The sequence below is a fragment of the Hyla sarda genome, chromosome 1, assembly GCF_029499605.1.
Source record: "Hyla sarda isolate aHylSar1 chromosome 1, aHylSar1.hap1, whole genome shotgun sequence".
Classification (NCBI taxonomy): Eukaryota; Metazoa; Chordata; class Amphibia; order Anura; family Hylidae; genus Hyla; species Hyla sarda.
In genome coordinates, this window is record NC_079189.1 from 265,014,582 (window position 1) to 265,034,656 (window position 20,075).

The 20,075-nt window shown below is 39.3% G+C and overlaps 1 protein-coding gene across 14 annotated transcripts in view; it reads left to right on the top strand.

Moving 5' to 3' along the window:
* The window catches only part of PTPRS (protein tyrosine phosphatase receptor type S), a 784,683-nt gene that overhangs the window by 187,014 nt on the left and 577,594 nt on the right, over positions 1–20,075 (top strand). For all 14 annotated transcript variants that reach the window (XM_056571644.1, XM_056571636.1, XM_056571669.1 and 11 more), the window contains exon 5: positions 9,087–9,275. In XM_056571644.1, coding sequence (XP_056427619.1) covers positions 9,087–9,275 — 189 coding nt within the window. The remainder of the gene's footprint in view (positions 1–9,086; positions 9,276–20,075) is intronic.

Here is a 20,075-nt window from a genome sequence, read left to right on the forward strand (position 1 = left end):
CCCATGTTACGTTCCCCGAGGGGTCTAGTTTCCAAAATGGTATGCCATGTGTTTTTTTTTTGCTGTTCTGGCACAATAAGGGCTTCCTAAAGGTAACATGCCCCCCAAAAACCATTTCAGAAAAACGTACTCTCCAAAATCCCCTTGTCGCTCCTTCCCTTCTGAGCCCTCTACTGCGCCCGCCGAACACTTTACATAGACATATGAGGTATGTGCTTACTCGAGAGAAATTGGGCTACAAATACAAGTGAAAAGTTTGTCCTTTTACCCCTTGTAAAAATTCAAAAATTGGGTCTACAAGAACATGTGAGTGTAAAAAATGAAGATTGTGAATTTTCTCCTTCACTTTGCTGCTATTCGTGTGAAACACCTAAAGGGTTAAAACGCTGACTGAATGTCATTTTGAATACTTTGGGGGTGCAGTTTTTATAATGGGGTCATTTATGGGGTATTTCTAATATGAAGACCCTTCAAATCCACTTCAAACCTGAACTGGTCCCTGAAAAATACTGAGTTTGAAAATTTTGTGAAAAATCGGAAAATTGCTGCTGAACTTTGAAGCCCTCTGGTGTCTTCCAAAAGTTAAAACTCATCAATTTTATGATGCAAACATAAAGTAGACATATTGTATATGTGAACCAAAAAAAATGTATTCGTAATATCCATTTTCCTTACAAGCAGAGAGCTTCAAAGTTAGAAAAATGCTAAATTTTCAAGTTTTTCATCAAATTTACGGATTTTTCACCAAGAAAGGATGCAAGTATCGACAAAAATTTACCACTATGTTAAAGTAGAATATGTCACGAAAAAACAATCTCGGAATCAGAATGATAACTAAAAGCATTTCAGAGTTATTAATGTTTAAAGTGACAGTGGTCAGATGTGCAAAAAACGCTCCGGTCCTTAAGGCCAAAATGGTCTCCGTCCTGAAGGGGTTAAAGCACAGAAAAAAAATTTATGGGCAGTAGGGTTGTTAGGAGTAGATAGAATATATTTTGAGTTAGTTTAGAAAATATATGGTTTGATGACAGGTACTCTTTAAAGGAGTACTCCGCCCCTAGACATCTTATCCCCTATCCAAAGGATAGGGGATAAGATGTCTGATCGTGGGGATCCCGCCACTGGGGACCCCCGCGATCTCTCCTGCAGCACCCCCGTTTCTCAGCTGCACAAAGCTAGGATCGCTCTGTGGCTGATGACGGGCGATGCGGGGGACGGAGTATCGGCCGAGTACCCCTTTAAGAATTTATGTATTATTTTCTTATATAACAGAAATGTTTATTTTGCATTTCTTGTTTTCGCATGTATGATATATGACTTCTAATATTTGTGCATGTAATGTTTTATAAAAAAAAAAAAATCTATAAAAAATTATTTGAACAGGATAAAAGCCCCCATAGAAATAGAAGGAATAATTGTTGATCTTAATATAATTTAATATGGCCTTTGAACCATGTGGTAGAATAACATGAAACAAACATGTCTTAGTCTTGGTCACAGTGTAACTATGCACAGCTATTTGTACATCTGTATCTTTAAAGGGGTACTCCGGTGGAAAACTTTTTTTTTTTTTTTTATCAACTGGTGCCAAAAAGTTAAACAGATTTGTATATTACTTCTATTAATAAAATCTTAATCCATCCAGTACTTATTATCTGTTGAATACTATAGAAGAAATTATTTTCTTTTTGGAAGACAGAGCTCTCTGCTGAATCACCAGCACAGTGCTCTCTGCTGACATCTCTGTCCATTTTAAGAACTGTCCAGAGTAGGAGAAAATCCCCATAGCAAACATATGCTGATCTGAACAGTTCCTAAAATGGACAAAGATGTCAGCAGAGAGCTCTGTGTTCCAAGAAGAAAATTTCCTCTGTAGTATTCAGCTGCTAATAAATACTGGAAGGATGAAGATTTTTTAATAGAAATAATTTAAAGGGTACCTCTCATCAAAAAAACTTTTGATATATTATAGATTAATGTATGCAGAATAACTTTACATTTGCATGTTATTAAAAAATATGCTTCTTTCTATTTAATTTTCCACTTTGAAGAAATGACCACTAGGGGTCTCCATACCAGTCCTGGCAGCAAGCATTTCAGACTCATGCTGGAGTCCTAAACACTACGAGCTGCCAGTCTGCTTTGTTCACAAAGGAGAACACTCAGAGCTGCCAGCCTGCTTTGCTCACAGCCTGTTTGGCTGTGAACAAAGCAGGCTGGCAGCTCTGAGTGTTTAGGACTCCAGCATGAGTCAGAAATGCTTGCTGATAGCACTGATCGGGAAAAATACAATAGAAAGAAGCATATTTTTCATTAAGATGCTATTGGAAAGTTATTCAACATTCATTAATCTAAAATATATAAAAAGTTTATTTGATGAGAGGTACCCTTTAACTTTCTGGCACCAGTTGATTAAAAATAAAAAATAAAAAAAGTTTTCCACCAGAGTACCCCTTTAATGGTTTCAGGAAGACATGTCTTTGCATATCACACTAAATATTGTCACCTATTACAGGATAGCTTCCAGATCATGTGAACTATGACCTTTATGCTACAAAACAAGCACAATAGTGTTCTCTAACATTCTGCAAAGAAACATATGTTTTGATTAACAGTGTACCTATTATACACATTTAAAAATAATTGCTCATTTATATTAATGCTATCTACATGTGGTGGCGGATTTTGCAAATGATCCAGCTTTAACAAACTTGGTACAGGAGGTAACCATGGACACATGTGCCAAACAAATAGTGAATTATTCTAACAGTTTCAGAAACAAAGATGTTTGTAGAACATTGTGCAATTCAATATGGCATCCAAACCATGTGATCGATAGACTTGTTATGAACAAATCTAACTCTGCACAACATTGTCAACACATACAGCAATATATATATATATATATATATATATATATATATATATATATATATATATATATACAACGGTTCTAAAGAAAAAGATTTGTTAACATTGTGCAACAATTTGCGCAAAAACCAAGATGGCTACCAGGTAAAATGACCTTTATGTTACAAAAGATTTTGCACAGCTCGTGGCTCTACAACTATGCAAAGTTTTGGAGTAACTTTGGAGCATATACAAGCATATGAAATTATTGGCTGATTTAAATAATAATAATAATGATAATAAATAATCTGAGCAAAAACAATAGGTGTCCTATGCAACTTCGTGGCTGCACACAAACACATATTGATAAATCTCCCCCACAGTAAGAAATTACAAGACCACAGACACAGTTCTTGTTAAGGCCAGAAGTGACAGGCTTAGTAAAATATAGTCAAGGCAAAGGATAGTGACAACGGTCAAAAACAGCCCACAGACCACCTCCAAAGACCTACAACATCTTGCTGCAGATGGTATCATTGTGCATCGTTTAACAATTCACCACACTTTGCACAAGGAGAGGCTCTATGCATAGGCGTGCGTAGCCTATTGCATTAGGGTGTGCACCCTAAAGCACAAACTCACGCCGCGCGTGTGCATATTACATACATACATACATACATACATACATACACACACACACACACACACACACACACACACACACACACACACACATACACATACGCAGCAGAGTTAGCCCCCCTCCCTTCCCCATAGGTATAGGCAGCAGACTTAACCCCCCCTTCCCAATAGATATAGGCAGCAGAGTCCCCCGTGTATCGCACATACCGCAGAAGGCAGCGCTGTCTGCTGGGGATCTGGGCCGAGTGTCCCGGATCCTCGATAGCGGCAGTGGGCCCTTAACCCGGCCGGGCCCTCAGATGACGTCCGATCGGACCGGCCAATCAGTCCGTCCCTGGATTAGGGTTTGCCCAGGTACACCCCGTGCGCACTCTGTATGGGAGAGTGATGCAGTAGAAGCCTTTTATGCACACAAAACAGACAATTAAAAAGGAAGAAATTTTCTACAAAGCCAGGCGCTTCTCCCAATAAAAAGTTATCTTTATTCCGTCAGGAAAGACATAAAAAGTTGGTATAGAAAGCACTTTCAACGTGTTTCTATCTAGGACTGAGCTCTTTATCAAGACGTGCATCAAAGTTGGAGTTATGCACACAAAGTTGGAGTTATTTGGTCACAACAAGGGACGTTATGCATGGCGTCTAAAGAACACAGTTTTACAAGACAAACACTTGCTACCCACAGTAAGATTTGGTGGAGGTTCCATCATACTGTGGGGCTTAGTGGTCAGTGCCGTTACTGGGAGTCTTGTTAAAGTCTCGCATGGGTCGCATGGATTCCATTCAGTATCAGCAGATACTTGAGAATAATGTAGAGGATTCAGTCACAAGGTTAAAATTATGCGAGGGCTGGATATTTCAACAAGACAACAACCCAAAGCACTTCTTAAAATTTACTCTGGCATTTATGCAGAGGAACAAGTACAATGTTCCCAGTGACCAGTCCTGAATATCATTGAAAATCTGTGGTGTGATTTAAAGCAGCCTGTTCTGTTTCAGCAACCATCACGCCTAACTGAACTGGAGATGTTTTGCATTAAGGAATGGTCCAAAGTACCTTCATCTAGAATCCAGGCTCATTACAGGCTATCGGAAGTGTCTAGAGGCTGTTTTTTCTGCAAAAGGAGGCTCAACCAAATATTGATGTGATATTTCTTTTGGAGTGCCTAAATTTATGCACCTGACTACTTTTGTTTTGATGCAGATTGCACATTTTCTTTTCATTCAAGGAATCTCTACACTACAGAATTAAAGCAGATCTGTAGTGCTCTGAACTTTATCCCCTATCCGAAAGATAGGGGATAAGTTTTAGATTGCGGGGGGGGGGGGGGGGGGTTCGAGCGCTGGGGCCCCCCGGGATCTCCTGTATGGGGCCATGGCAATGTACAGGAAAAGGGGTGTTCCGTCCCCGCATGACACGGCAGCCGGCACGCCCCTCCATGTATCTCTATGGGATTCATGGAGGGGGCATGCCAGCTGCCGCGTAATGCGGGGACGGAACGCCTCCTTTACTGTACATTGCCGCGGCCCCGTACAGGAGATCGCAGAGGGCCCCAGGGCTCGGACCCCCCGCAATCTAAAACATATCCCCTAAAGTTCAGAGCACTACAGATCTCCTTTAACCCCTTAAGGACCAAGCCCATTTTCACCTTAAGGACCAGAGCGTTTTTTGCACATCTGACCACTGTCACTTTAAGCATTAATAACTCTGGAATGCTTTTACTCATGAATTTGATTCCAAGATTGTTTTTTCGTGACATATTCTACTTTAACATAGCGGTTAAATTTCCTCGATACTTGCATCCTTTCTTGGTGAAAAATTCTAAAATTTCATGAAAAATTTGAAATTTTTGCAATTTTCAAACTTTGAAGCTCTCTGCTTGTAAGGAAAATAGGCATTCCAAATAAATTATATTTTGATTCACATATACAATATGTCTACTTTATGCTTAGATCATAAAGTTGATATGTTTTTACTTTTGGAAGACATCAGAGGGCTTCAAAGTATAGCAGCATTTTTCAAATTTTTCACAAAATTTTCTAAATCTGAATTTTTCAGGGACCAGTTCAGTTTTGAAGTGGATTTGAAGGGCCTTCCTATTAGAAATACCCCATAAATTACCCCATTATAAAAACTGCACCCCTCAATGTATTCAAAATGACAATCAGTAATGAAGTTAACCCTTTAGGTATTTCACAGGAATAGCAGCAAAGTGAAGGAGAAAATTCAAATTCTGCATTTTTTACACTCGTATGTTCTCGTAGACCCAGTTTTTTAATCTTTATAAGGGGTAAAAGTAGAAAAATCCCCCCAGAATGTGTAACCCATTTTCTCTCGAGTAAGGAAATACCTCATATGTGTATGTCAAGTGTTCTGTGGGTGCACTAGAGGGCTCAGAAGGGAAGGAGCGACTATGGGATTTTGGAGAGTGAATTTGTTTGGAATGAAGGTCGGGGGTCATGTGCTTTACAAAGCCCCCCGTGGTGCCAGAACAGTGGACCCCCCCCACATGTGACCCTATTTCGGAAACTACACCCTTCAAGGAATGTAATAAGGGGTGCAGTGAGCATTTACACCCCGCTGGCCTTTGACAGATCTTTGGAACAGTGGGCTGTGCAAATGAAAAATTAGATTTTTCATTTTTGCGGACAACTGTTCAAAAAATCTGTCAGACACCTGTGGGGCGTAAATGCTCACTGCACCCCTTATTACATTACGTGAGGGGTGTAGTTTTCAAAATGGGGTCACATGTGGGTGTTTTTTTTTTGTCTTTATGTCAGAACCGCTGTAACAATCAGCCACCCCTGTGCAAATCACCTCAAATGTACATGGCGCTCTCACTCCTAAGCCTTGTTGTGCGCCCGCAGTGCATTTTATGTCCACATATGGGGTATTTCCATACTCAGGAGAAATTGCGTTACAAATTTTGGGGGTCTTTTTTTCCTTTTACCTCTTGTAAAAATGAAAAATATGGGGCAACCCCAGCATGTTAGTGTAAAAAATGTAAAAACATTTTTACAATGACAACTGGTATAGACCTCAAGTTCACCTTTTCATAAGTGGTAAAAGGAGAAAAAGCCCCCCAAAAATTTCTCCTGAGTACGAAAATACCCCATATGTGGCCCTAAACTGTTTCCTTGAAATACGACAGGGCTCCGAAGTGAGAGAGCGCCATGCGCATTTGAGGACTAAATAAGAGATTTGCATAAGGACGGAACTGGATGCAAGAATTACACTTGCCTCCGATACCAAAACTACCCTATGACAGTGTTTCCCAAACAGGGTGCCTCCAGCTGTTGCAAAACTTCCAGCATGCCTGGAAAGTCAATCGCTGTCCGGCAATACTGCGTGTTGTCTTGCAACAGCTGGATTCTCCGTTTTGGAAACAGTGTCATACGAGAATTCTTTGCATTCTTATTTGTGGGGGGGGGGGGGGGGGGTGAAGGGGGGCTGTGTAGGGGTATGTGTAGGGGTATGTGTATATGTAGTGTTTTACTTTTTATTTTGTATAGTGTAGTGTTTTTAGGGTACACTCACACGGCCGGGGTCTACAGCGAGCTTTCCGCTGAGAGTTTGAGCTGCGGCAGAAAACTTGCTGCATCTCAAACTTGTATCATGAAGTTCGCTGTAGGCCCTGGCCGTGTGAATGTACCCTGTACATTCACATGGGGGGGTGTCAAACCTACAGCTGTTGCAAAACTTCCACAACCAGCATGCCCTTTGGCTGTCCGTGCATGCTGGGGGTTGAAGTTATGCAACAGCTGAAGGCACACTGGTTGCAAAACACAGTTTGTTACTTAACTCAGTGTTTCACAACCAGTGTGCCTCCAGCTGTCACCAGAGACCCGATCAGCCCGGAACCCCGCAAGTCCTTGTCATTAGTCAGTCACTAACTGACTGACTAATGACAATGATCTGCAGCAGGGGACCAGTCTGATTGGTCCCCAGCTGCATAGTGTCATCGGTCAGCTGTCCAGGACAGCTGAAATGACGTTTCTATCACCATGCCAACGGACATGGTGATAGAAAATTTATTGGACATGTATACACGTCCATTTGCGTTAAGTCATAGAAAAAATGGATGTGTATACATGTCCATTTGCGGGAAGAGGTTAATACTATGTCTTTCAGGCAGCTCAAAATTAAATTTCTGAACCAAACACCCAATTACTTATAAATGAAAATAATGGAAATTGTCAGGGGTGCCTACATTTTTGCATACGACTGTATATCTCTGCATTATAGTTGTATAATATTATCAATACACCTATCTCTTTGAATTATATATGTAAAAACATGGGGTCGATTTTTCAAATCCTGTGCAGAGGAAAAGTTGCCCAGTTGCACATATCAACCAAACAGATCACTTCTTTAACCCCTTAAGGACTCAGCGTTTTTCCGTTTTTGCATTTTCATTTTTTCCTCATCACCTTCTAAAAATCATAATGCTTTAAATTTTGCACCTAAAAATCCATATGATGGCTTATTTTTTGCGCCACCAATTCTACTTTGCAGTGACATTAGTCATTTTACCAAAAAATCCACGGCGAAACGGAAAAAAAATCATTGTGCGACAAAATTGAAGAAACTATTTCATTTTGTAACTTTTGGGGGCTTCCGTTTCTACGCAGTGCATATTTTGGTCAAAATGACACCTTATCTTTATTCTGTAGGTCCATTCGGTTAATAGATTTGATTTTGTCGCACTTCTGAAAAAAATCATAACTACATGCAGGAAAATTTATACGTTTAAAATTGTCATCTTCTGACCCCTGTAACTTTTCTATTTTTCCGCATACGGGCCGGTATGAGGGCTCATTTTTTGCTCCGTGTTCTGAAGTTTTTATTGGTACCATTTTTGTGTTGATCGGACTTTTTGATCGCTTTTTATGAATTTTTTCATAACATAAAAAGTTACCAAAAATACGCTATTTTGGACTTTGGAATTTTTTTGCGCGTACGCCATTGACCGTGCGGTTTAATTAATTATATAATTTTATAGTTCGGACATTTACGCATACGGCGATACCACATATGTCAATTTTTATTTACAGTTTTTTTTATGGGAAAAGGGGGGTGATTCAAACTTTTATTAGGGAAGGGGTTAAATGACCTTTGTTAACTTTTTTTTTTCCACTTTTTTTTTGCAGTGCTATAGCTCCCATAGGGACCTATATCACTGCACACACTGATCTCTTATGCTGATCCCTGCAAAGCCATAGCTTTGCACGGATCAGCGAGATAGGGGCTCGATTGCTCAAGTCTGTAGTTCAGGCTTGGAGCAATCAAACCCCGATCGGACGCCGCGGAGAGAGGTAAGGAGACCTCCACCTGCGTCTCAGCTGATCGGAACATCGCGATTTTATCGTGATGTCCCGATCAGCCCGACTGAGGCGTACAGGTATGCCCTGAGTCCTTAAGAGGTTAATTTTGCACAGGCCCTTTTAAAATTAAAGAAGCGATCTGATTGGTTGCTATGGGCAACTGGGCAACTTTTCCTCTGCACAGATTTTGATAAATCTCCCCCATAATCAATTTTCTACAATTCTAATACAGGCTGGGTTTTGTTTTCAATATTTACTGTTGTTTTTCACAGAGGACCAACTGCCCCCTGGCTTTCCAAACATTGATATGGGTCCACAGCTCAAAGTTGTAGAACGTACAAGAACAGCTACAATGTTGTGTGCAGCCAGTGGAAATCCAGACCCTGAAATAACCTGGTTTAAAGACTTTCTCCCTGTAGATCCTGCAGCTAGTAATGGAAGAATCAAACAACTAAGATCAGGTAAAAATGTTAATAATTCTGGTAATGCAGTATATATAACTGGCAGTGTTTGATTATAAACGGTGTATATCTATCTAGGTATCTATACCTGTCTGTCTATATACTATCTTCCTGTCTTCCTCTCATTTTCACTAATCTGTTTTTTTTTTTTTTTTTTTTTAATCATCTGTATCATTCTTTAGTTAATAGATAGCTTTGGTTGTTGACTGTATTTCCTTTCAATACTTTTTATAGGTTTATTCTGGTAATGCAGATAAAGAAGAAAATAAATAAATACAAACTATGTCAATCCCACCTTGTTAATGTCAAAGCAATGTTTTACAATGATCTTCTTCTAATTTGGAATCCAAAGTAATCCCCTTCACTTTTTCTCTCACACAGTCTGATAAATCTGGGCATTATTTCTTACCTGAAAATTTATTTCCCTGAAGTCCGTAGGCGGCACGAATGGGTAAATGCTTTCTAGCTGACCTGGAAGAAGAGCTGTTACTAGCAATGTAATCATAGACAAGTTAACACAATCATGAACACCTGAATGTACCCTATAAAACACATGAATGAACCACAGACTCATGTATTGTATGCAGCAATAATATTTGTTTGGAGGGTATACTTGTGCCGCCTACGGACTTCCATGAAAATAAAATTTAAGGTAAGAAATACATTTTCTACTTCCTGTACACCCTTAAGGCGGCACGAATGGGACATGCAAAGCAATTTAAAAAAGAATAGGGAGGGACTTACTAACTCATGGCACCTTGAATAACACTCTAGCCAAAGGCTGATCCTTTGGACAAAGCATCATACAGCCTATAATGCTTGATGAAGGTGTTGGGTGATGCCGTTGTAGCAGCTCTGCAAATTTGATCCATTGGCACATGGTATTTTTCATCCCAGGAAGTAGCTGTTGACCTTGTTGAGTGGGCTCTTAGCAGGAAAGGGTACTGTTTCCCTTCTAGCATATAGCAATGCTTGATGGTCCCTTATCCATTTTGCGATGGAAGCCTTACTGGCTTTTTTCCCTCTATTCGGCCCTTGAAACTGGAGAAACAGGCCCGCGGATTGTCTAAACGGAGCTGTCCTGTCCAGATATGTTATGATGGTTATCCTCCGGATTCCTGAAAGCAGGTAAGACAGTTTCTTGATTGGGGTTGGCAACAGACGGGACTTTCGGTAGAAACCTCGGCATGGTTGTTAACACCACTGCTTCCGGCAAAACTCTGAGGTACGGCTCTTTGGAGGATAACGTCTAAAGCTCACTAAGTCTGTCAGGGTATAAAGCAAAGCGCTTCATATGGAAAAAGGATCAACAGGGTTGATCCTATGAGATGGATGTATAAAAATACCTCAAAAAGAGTACATTTGTAGGCAATTTATGTTGTGCAATAGTAAAACCCACTACTAACGGCTAGATAAAATATAAAAAATTATTTATAATATTACACTATATTAATACAGTTGTAATAACCAACACAAAACAATATAATGAAATATAAGTATGCAATATACTCAGATTTTGCCACAAGCTGGCTCTATACCAAACACCAATTACCCTATCACCGGGACAACACTAGAGGGCAGATGACTAACTGGTCATACAATATAACATGAGACATTTATGCAATATAAAGACAATTATGTACACCAGATTACAGATTATTGCGCTGACAATATAACCAATCTTAGATATTTGGTAGTATAGTCCTCCCAATTACCTGGCTTAATATTAATACTGGAATATGAATTCCAAGCAGAGTTTATTAACTCTGAGTCAATTTAGATGCAATATTAGGTAATATGCATCTTTACCGAATAGCACTAAATAATGATGTTACACCTTGAACACTACACCTCCGCAATAAAGTAGGGCACGACTAAATTTCAAGCCAGTTAATTTATCAATATTTCAGATAATAGAATTGATACATTACCAGATATCTACGTTTTCGGCCTCCAAGGTAATGGTATGCTTGGAAGTTATTTTCTTATGATGAGCTCTGTGTCTTGTGATGAGAGATTATCTGATAGATTCCCTGAGAGTTCCCCTTCTGACTTGGTCACAGGTTTTTAGCTTATTTCTTATCTGACCTATCCACCTATAACAAACATGTCATTCGGTGGGTGTGTCTATGTAGATTGGGACCTAGTTATTCCTTGGTTAACCACAAAGGGCAGTCTTAGGATAAGAAATGGACTCTATAACTAGCTTTATTCACTACAGTTGGGAGATATATATATATATATATATATATATATATATATATATATATATATATATATATCATATGATTATATTATTTATACAATTATTTATGTCTCTGTCCAATTAGATTAGATAATTTCCACATATTCATTTCTCAGTCATCTCAAATAGATGATTGGAAATATATGGATATTATGTATCAAAATAGAGAATAAAAAAAATAGAAGTTTTATCCACATGTGTGTTCAATCTGCATATTCAATATCTTATTGGAGGCTACCATAAGAAATTATATGAAATATATTGTTTTGCTATATCTGCCATATCTACCATTATACTTTGTCTGTTTAACCTAAGATAAAAAATATTCCTGAATTAGGCAATTCAAATATATGACTAAACAAACCAAGCATTATTTAGACAATTGAATCCGACATTTAACTGCATATCTTTATACATCAGTGCCATAACTATCAGTTGTATATAGACAACAATCTTGTTAATCATATTAATATTACATTGATCATAGTATAAGGAAGACCTTTATTTCACCTTTTTGCTGAGTTCATACATTCCACTGGTAGTTTTGGGTGAAGAAACTTTGAAAATTCCCTGGCAGACTTGATTTGCCATTCAAAGCTTACAGTCCATTGTATAAGTATTGTTTTAGGTCAAACATGCACTTTAAATAACCTGTTAAAATACACACTGAGGAGCTTTTTAAACAATAGTGTCTTATTTGTAAGCTATCTCATATTGGGTTTCCAGACATCTGGACTCGGACTTCCATTGTTTTTACTCTCCTTGTAAAAAAGTTTTAGTATCTGTCTACCCTTTGAACAAAGGGCAAAAAGGTGAGGTCAGCATTATAACCAGGCCTGACAGAAAACAGGAAAATTCTGGCTTCAGAGGATTCTATAAGCAAAATAAAAGGATATCTTGATTTATATTTATAATAATTATGGATACGCCTGACAAGTCTTCTTGCTGAAGCAATAGCCACAAGAAACATTTGAAGGAAAGCCATTTCCATGATGAATCTTCAATGGGCTTCAAAGGTTGCCCACAAAACTTCCTCAGTACCAAGGGGAGGTCCCACGAAGGCATAGGGTTATGCAAAGTTGGTCTAAGCTTATTTATTTCTTTGAAGAATCTTGATATCAAAGAAACTCTGGAAAAGGGTGAGAATTGATGGAGTAAGCTGGACCCTTCCTGAAAACCTTCCTGAAGGAATTCCAGAATAGAAGACATATCTTCTGGACCACAGAAATTCTTAGAGCACCCGGAGGAATAAAGAGACCAGACTCTATTGTAGACTCTCAACATGGATGACTTTCTGTATACAAGGAGAGTACTGATGACCTCTTGAGAAAGACCTTGTTCTCTTAATTCTCGCCGATCATATTCCAAGCTATCAGCTGAAGTCGGTGCAGATCTGGATGAAATATTCCTGACTAAAGAAGCAGGTCTTTGTTGTGCGGGAGTCTCCAGAAGTCCTGAGGCATCCGTGGTGAGGACTATGGGAATCTGATTCTGAAGAGCTTTGCCCTGCCAAAAATGGTCGGGATGTAACCACCATTTGAGATCCTATTTAAGAGCTGGGGGAATCCGAATGCAGTTCTCCAGATAATCTTGAGATCTGTTCCAATTCTTTAATATGTGATCCTGCAACATAATGAAATAAGCTTTGGCCCGTGGGACCACTTCCAACGTGGATGTCAATGTGCCCAGAGTCTTGATCTCTTCCCTAATAGAGCATGAGTGGCTTGACAGGAGAGCATGAATCGTATTCTGAAGATTCTCGACCTTCTCTTGAGACAGATTTAGACGCATGCAAAGAGAGTCTAGGTAAGATATTACTGTAGAAGAAGTCAGGCAATACTTTTTTTAGGTTTATCAAGACACTGTGGGAGCGAAGGAACTGCAAGGTCATGTTCAGATGTTGAATGAGAAGATTCTCTGAGGAAACTCTCACCAGCCAATCGTCCAGGTAGGGTGTCACACAAATCCCTTGAAGGCGAAGGGGCGCTGTTAAGACTACAACAGCTTTAGTAAACACTCGAGGGGCAGACGTTATGCCAAACGGAAGACAAGTGAACTGCAGGTGCTATATATGGTGGTGAGAAAGAATGTCAGTCCTAAGGAATCTTCTGTGAGACTGTAGTATGCGGATGTAGCGATATGCGTCTTGGAGATCTATAGACGCTAGGAAATCTCCCTCTTGAATGTTAAAGGGGTATTCTAATTTAAAAAAAAATGTTCATGTCAACTGGCTGCAGATTTGTAAATTACTTCTATTAAAAAATCTTAATCCTCCTAGTACTTATCAGCTGTTGAAATTGAATTGTTCTTTTCTGTCTGACAACAGTGCTCTCTGCTGACACCTCTGTCTGTCTCAGGAACTGTCCAGAGTAGGATTTTGTTTTGTTTTGTTCCAATGAATAGCCTCTGGTGATGATATCGGAGACCCAGGAATCCGATGATGTCTTTTGCCAACTCTCCAAAAAAAGAGAAAAACTCTGCCCCACAACTGGAAGAAAATGGATGCTGGCGTCAAAGAAGAAAGGCGGCTTCTTTGCTGAAGAAGTTGCTTCCGCTTTTTTCTCATAGTCCCTTCCGAAAGGAATAATTCCTTCTTGGTGAACTCCTGAACCCACCACAAAAAGAACTGGTTGGCTTTTTTCTTTGGAAATGGAATGAAGAACCTTTTTCCTCTCTGAAAGACTTCAATATATCCTTCAATTGAGGTCCAAATTAAGATGAAGGATGTAAAGGAAGACTGACGAAACTGAACTTTGAGTGAATATCACCCTCACTGCTTAATCTATAGAGCCCTTCTGGTGACATTGGACAGTGCCAACTCTCTAGAGGAAAATTTCAGGACATCAATGGGTACATCGCACAAAAATTCAGCAGCTGACATAATATCCACACTTTTAAGAAGTTGATCTGTGGGCATTCCCTCTTCAATGTCCTGAGACAATTGGCTCAGCCAAATTCTCAATGCCCTGGTGACGAGTACCGAAGCTGAAGCCACTTTGGATGAAGAGGCTGCTTCAAGAGAAGTCTCTTCATCAAAGATTTATTTGCTGGTCTGGCATCTGCTAAGTCCAACTTCAGCTCGTCCCACCCTGAAGATACAGTAGGATCAAACTTGTAAGTTGTCATAAATCTGGCCCCTGAATCAGTCTTCTTTTCCGGTTTAGACCAGTCCTTTTTAAACCATTCAGACAGAATGGGATTAGCAGGGAACAATTTTCCAGATACCGGAAGAAAATAATAAAGCTAATCCTTCTTGGGTTTGTGTGATACATCCTTTTACAATTAATACCCTTGACATGAAATAGCTTAGAGTGCCCTTACCACACCTTTTTACAATTTCTTGATATGCCCTTCTGTTCCTGAGATATCACAGTTTATAGCTTGTCTGACAATTCTGGGAATCAGTCAGTGTGACCTTAATTTAAAAAAAAAAGGGATTGACTATTAGGTAATGGTTGGAATTATAGTTATTAGTGGTAAATGTTGTACATTGAGGGGTGTGTATGCCTAATGCACACCCCATGACTATAATTCCACCCATCACTTGATATTCACGTCCATTATTAAAATAAAATTCACTGATTACCTTAATTGTAAAGCGCTGCAGAATCTGTTGTCTAGATTTGCATTGAGGAGGCGGGGCATGACGTCACACTGGGGTGGAGTCGTTACTTCACGATACTCCAGCCCGTGGTTGTCACGCTGCACACTCAGAGCCTCCAGTGCTGCGGAGAGCTCACAAAGGTGGGTGCTCAATGACAGATTGCGGGGGTCCCCAGCGACGGGACCCCCGCGATCAGACATCTTATCCCCTATCCTTTGGATAAGATGTATTAGGGCTGGAGTACCCCTTTAACACCCCCCCCCCCCCATTTAATATGGATAGTATGCCAATGTAATTTTAAATGCTGCTTTTATTGTTAACATGATTTAATAATGTTTATTTAGTGTGCATTTTTTACAGCTTTGCCTTCTATATCTGGTTTTCTGGTTTATGCATTCCTTCTAGCTTTTAAAAAAATATTTTCTCCCAAGGTGGAATCGGCATATGTGGAACATATACATATGCAATATATAAATGTTTTCCTGCAGGTGTAGTAACATTTATGTTGATAACCAATGTTTCTCTGGTTATAGTTTTTTTGAAAAGTACAATACCTTATAGTGGTATATGCTTGTAAAAGTGCTGAAATTCAATGTGGAAGATACATGTATACCTTAAGACACTTATATAAATATAATATATATTATTATATAAATATAATATATATTATTATTATAAATAATAGTTGCAAAAGCAGACACTCTAAAAAGTTCAACCTTAACAAAGCTTTCTTCTGTCTATTAGATAGCAATGGACAGAGATAATGAATTTAAGTGATCAAATTTTCTGAAAGATTTCTATAGAGATATAAAGAAGCTAACAATACTATTAAGAATACAGTTGTATATTACATTATATCGTGGTAATAATTGTGTGTTTAGTCTCTTATATATGTGCATAAATCATATCCACTTAATTTCATCTTCATCTTTGGGTTCTCATTCCTAGTTTATTCAGTGCATACATTGCATTCGCCACAAATTGCTTGGTTATTGGTGCTACATGCAAATATTCATAGGCTGAATGATTTTCTATTACTTAGGAGTAGGGCTGCATGATATATCGCAATCCTCATCGAATTGCGATAATTGGGGATTGCGATATAATGATTTTGCCCTTCACGTGTTGCGACTATACTTGGAGGGAAAACAGAGACTCACGCCAGAGGGGCCACACAGCATGGAAGCCACAGCTCCTTTCTGGTGGCGGCTGTATCCTCCGTGAAGAACAGTTCAGCCTCTCCAGCGTGAGTTTTACTGTTTCCACTCCCATGCGACCTAAAGGTGTGAGAACCACACCGGAAAAACGGGAAACCCCAAACAGAATAAATAGTATAAACTAAATTATGTAATTAACTGAGATATAAAGTTTAAAATATATTTTTATTGTTTAAAAATATGCATACAGAATCAATTCATATATGGGTAAAAGTTAAAAAAGAATAAAAAACAAGGTGGGTACTGGGGTGGAAAGTCCTGTGCAACTGACATAGAAGATAGTATGATATATAAGTAAAGTAATGCTGAATGACACAGCGAGCCTGGTGCTGCTAATAAAGTGCTAGTGCCAGAGAGTAATAAAGTGCAACTGGTGAATATTGTGCAAAGAGGGCAATTACGTATATGTTAGAAAGTGCTATATAAATAAATCACACTTTACACTCTGTGAGAAATAAAAAACGTGAAAATTGATAATGCAAATGGTGAAACCAAAACACATATGGTGACATATGCAAATATGCAAATAAGTGCAAAAACAAAAGAGGAAAGCACAAAAAGGCAATTCATATAACAGCCCCATGTAAAGTAAGGTGACCAGTGCAGATTAGCAGCAATGAAAGAAAGGTACTATTGAATAGCTGCAAGTAGTATATAGAAATGCAGAAAACCATGCTTAGACGATGAAACACAGGACTCACCCCAGCCCACCTCCACAACTCCGACGCGTTTCGCCTAGAAACACTTTTTAATCTAACTATACCTGTTTTGGAGCCTACATATAGGAAAGTTCTTTTTCGGTGTCTGTTTCCACTCTCAGCAGTGCCCAGTTCTGGGAGCAGGTTAACCCCACCACGGCTGACTGCCGTTTATAAACGGTGCAGCCGTGTGGCAGATATATGAAGCGAGCTCAGGAGCTGAGCTCGCTTCATAGTGGCTAATGCTGGACATCACTGATACGAATGATATCCGGCATTAACCCTTTAGACTCCACGATCAAAGTTGATTGCAGCTTCTAAAATGCAGAAGCAAGTGCCGATAGCTCAGTGGAGCTGATGGGGACATCTGCGGCAAAACCTGCGGGGTCTTGATCAGCTGGTTAATGTCAGACATCAGCGATCCAGGTGATGCCCAGAATTAACCCTTTAGACAAGTGCAGGTAGCTCAGTGAAGCTGATCGGAACACCCGTGGAAAAACCAGTGGGGTCCATATCAGCTGAGAGGACTGGCGGAGGTCCCCTACATGCCTCAGTCTCGTCCGACCTGCGCTCCTAAAACGCAGGCAGCCTGTAGTAATGGAGTGCCGATAACACTGATCAATAATGTGCTATGGCACAACATTGATCTGTGTCTGCAATCACAAGATTGCAAGTAATAGTCCCATTTACAGTTTTTTCCTAATAGTGTGTCTCCAGCTGCTGCCTGCAAAACTAAAACTCCCAGCATGCCAGAGAGCGTTTGGTTGTCTGGGCATGCTTGGAGTTGTAATATTGCAACAACTGGAGACATACTGTTTGGAAAAAACTGCCCTATGGGGACAAAAACATTGTAAAAAAATAAATAAATAAAAGAAAAGTAAAAAGGTAATACATGTTAAATACAAGGTAAATACAAGGTAAAAGTTTAAACCCCCCCCCTCCCATTTTTGCATAAAATAATGTAAACAAAAATATACAGAAACATATGTGGCTTTTCCACATGTGTAAATGTCCAAACTATTAAAATATAACATTATAGAAACAGCACGGTCAATGGCGTAAATGTAAAAAAAAATACCAAATACCAGGGTTTCAAATTTCTGTTCACTTCATATACCAGAAAAAGGCTTATATAATGTGATCAAAAAATCCCATCAAAACGAAAATGGTCCCAATAAAAACTACAAATCACAGCACAAACAATAATACAGACTGTATAAGGGAAAATGATAACGCTATAAGGGTCAGAAAAGGATAATTTAAATATTTTATTTTTTAACAAAAAGGTCATTTTTAGGTCATAAATTAAAATAAAACTGATATAAATTGGGTATCGCTGTAATCGTATGGACCTGCAGAATAAAGAATGCATAGAATAATTCCCCCCCTCCAAAAAAAGAAAAAAAAGTTGCCAATTTTTTTCCCAATTCTCCCCAAAAATATAAAAACATTTTTTTACCATACATTTTGAGTAAAATAAGCAATGTCATTACAAAGTACAATTGGTGGCGCAGAAAACAAACCTCATATAAGGCTGTAGGGGGAGAATTGGAAGCGTTGCAGCTATTAAAAATGAGGGGGAAAAACTAAACCCCCCTTCCCGGCCCTTAAGGAAATTCACTTCCAGTGCTCCCTCCCACATGGTGGTGCTGCACTATAGAGCAACGCAAAAGCGCCGGAGAGTGTACAGGCTTTACTATACCAGGCATGTGAAATGCAGAGGAGGAATTAAGCTTGTTTCTCCCCATTTCATATCCTATCCCTTCTATTTTATGTTCAGTAAATGAACATGAAATGGGAGGGGGGGGGATGGTATATATATATAGATAGATAGATAGATAGATATCCAATAATCTATTGTATTGGACATGGAATGGGGGAAGTTCACCATTTTTTAGTATTATCGCAATCGCACATTTTTCCCAAATCGTGCAGCCCTATTTAGGAGCGCAAAGAAAATAACCTAAACAGCAACAAAAAACTCAACCTTGTTTGTGCAGAAGCAGATATCAAGGGATTCATTAGGAACAAAATATAATGATAGATTTTCCTGACTAGTCAGGTGATTGGAAGAATGTTGTTACAAAGATGAACACCTCTTGTAGGTAGTGTACAGTGGGGCAGAAAAGTATTTAGTCAGCCACCAATTGTGCAAGTTCTCCCACTTAAAAAGATGAGAGAGACCTGTAATTTTCATCATAGGCATACTTCAACTATGAGAGACATAATGAGGGAAAAAAATCCATAAAATCCCATTGTCTGATTTTTTAAGAATTTATTTGCAAATTATGGTGGGAAAATAAGTATTTGGTCAATTACAAAAGTTCATCTCAATACTTTGTTATATACCCTTTGTTGGTAATCATAGAGGTCAAACATTTTCTATAAGTCTTCACAAGGTTTTCACACACTGTTGCTGGTATTTTGGCCCATTCCTCCATGCAGATCTCCTCCAGAGCAGTGATGTTTTGGGGCTGTCACTGGACAACACAGACTTTCAACTCCCTCCAAAGGTTTTCTATGGGGTTGAGATCTAGAGACCTGCTAGGCCACTCCGGGACCTTGAAATGCTTCTTACAAAGCCACTCCTTCATTGCCCGGGGGTTGTGTTTGGGATCATTGTCATGCTAAAAGACCCAGCCACATTTCAACTTCAATGCCCTTGCTGATGGAAGGAGGTTTTCACTCAAAATCTCACGATACATGACCCCATTCATTATTTCCTTTACACGGATCAGTTGTCCTGGTCCTTTGCTGAAAAACAGCCCCAAAGCATAATGTTTTCACCCCCATGTTTCACAGTAGGTATGGTGTTCTTTGGATGCAACTCGGCATTCTTTCTCCTCCAAACACGACGAGTTGAGTTTTTACCAAAAAGTTCTACTTTGGTTTCAGCTGACCATATGACATTCTCCTAATCCTCTTCTGGATCATCCAAAATGCTTTGTAGCAAACTTCAGATGGGTCTGGACATGTCCTGGCTTAAGCAGGGGGACACGTCTGGCACTACATGATTGTAGTCCCTGCCCGCGTAGT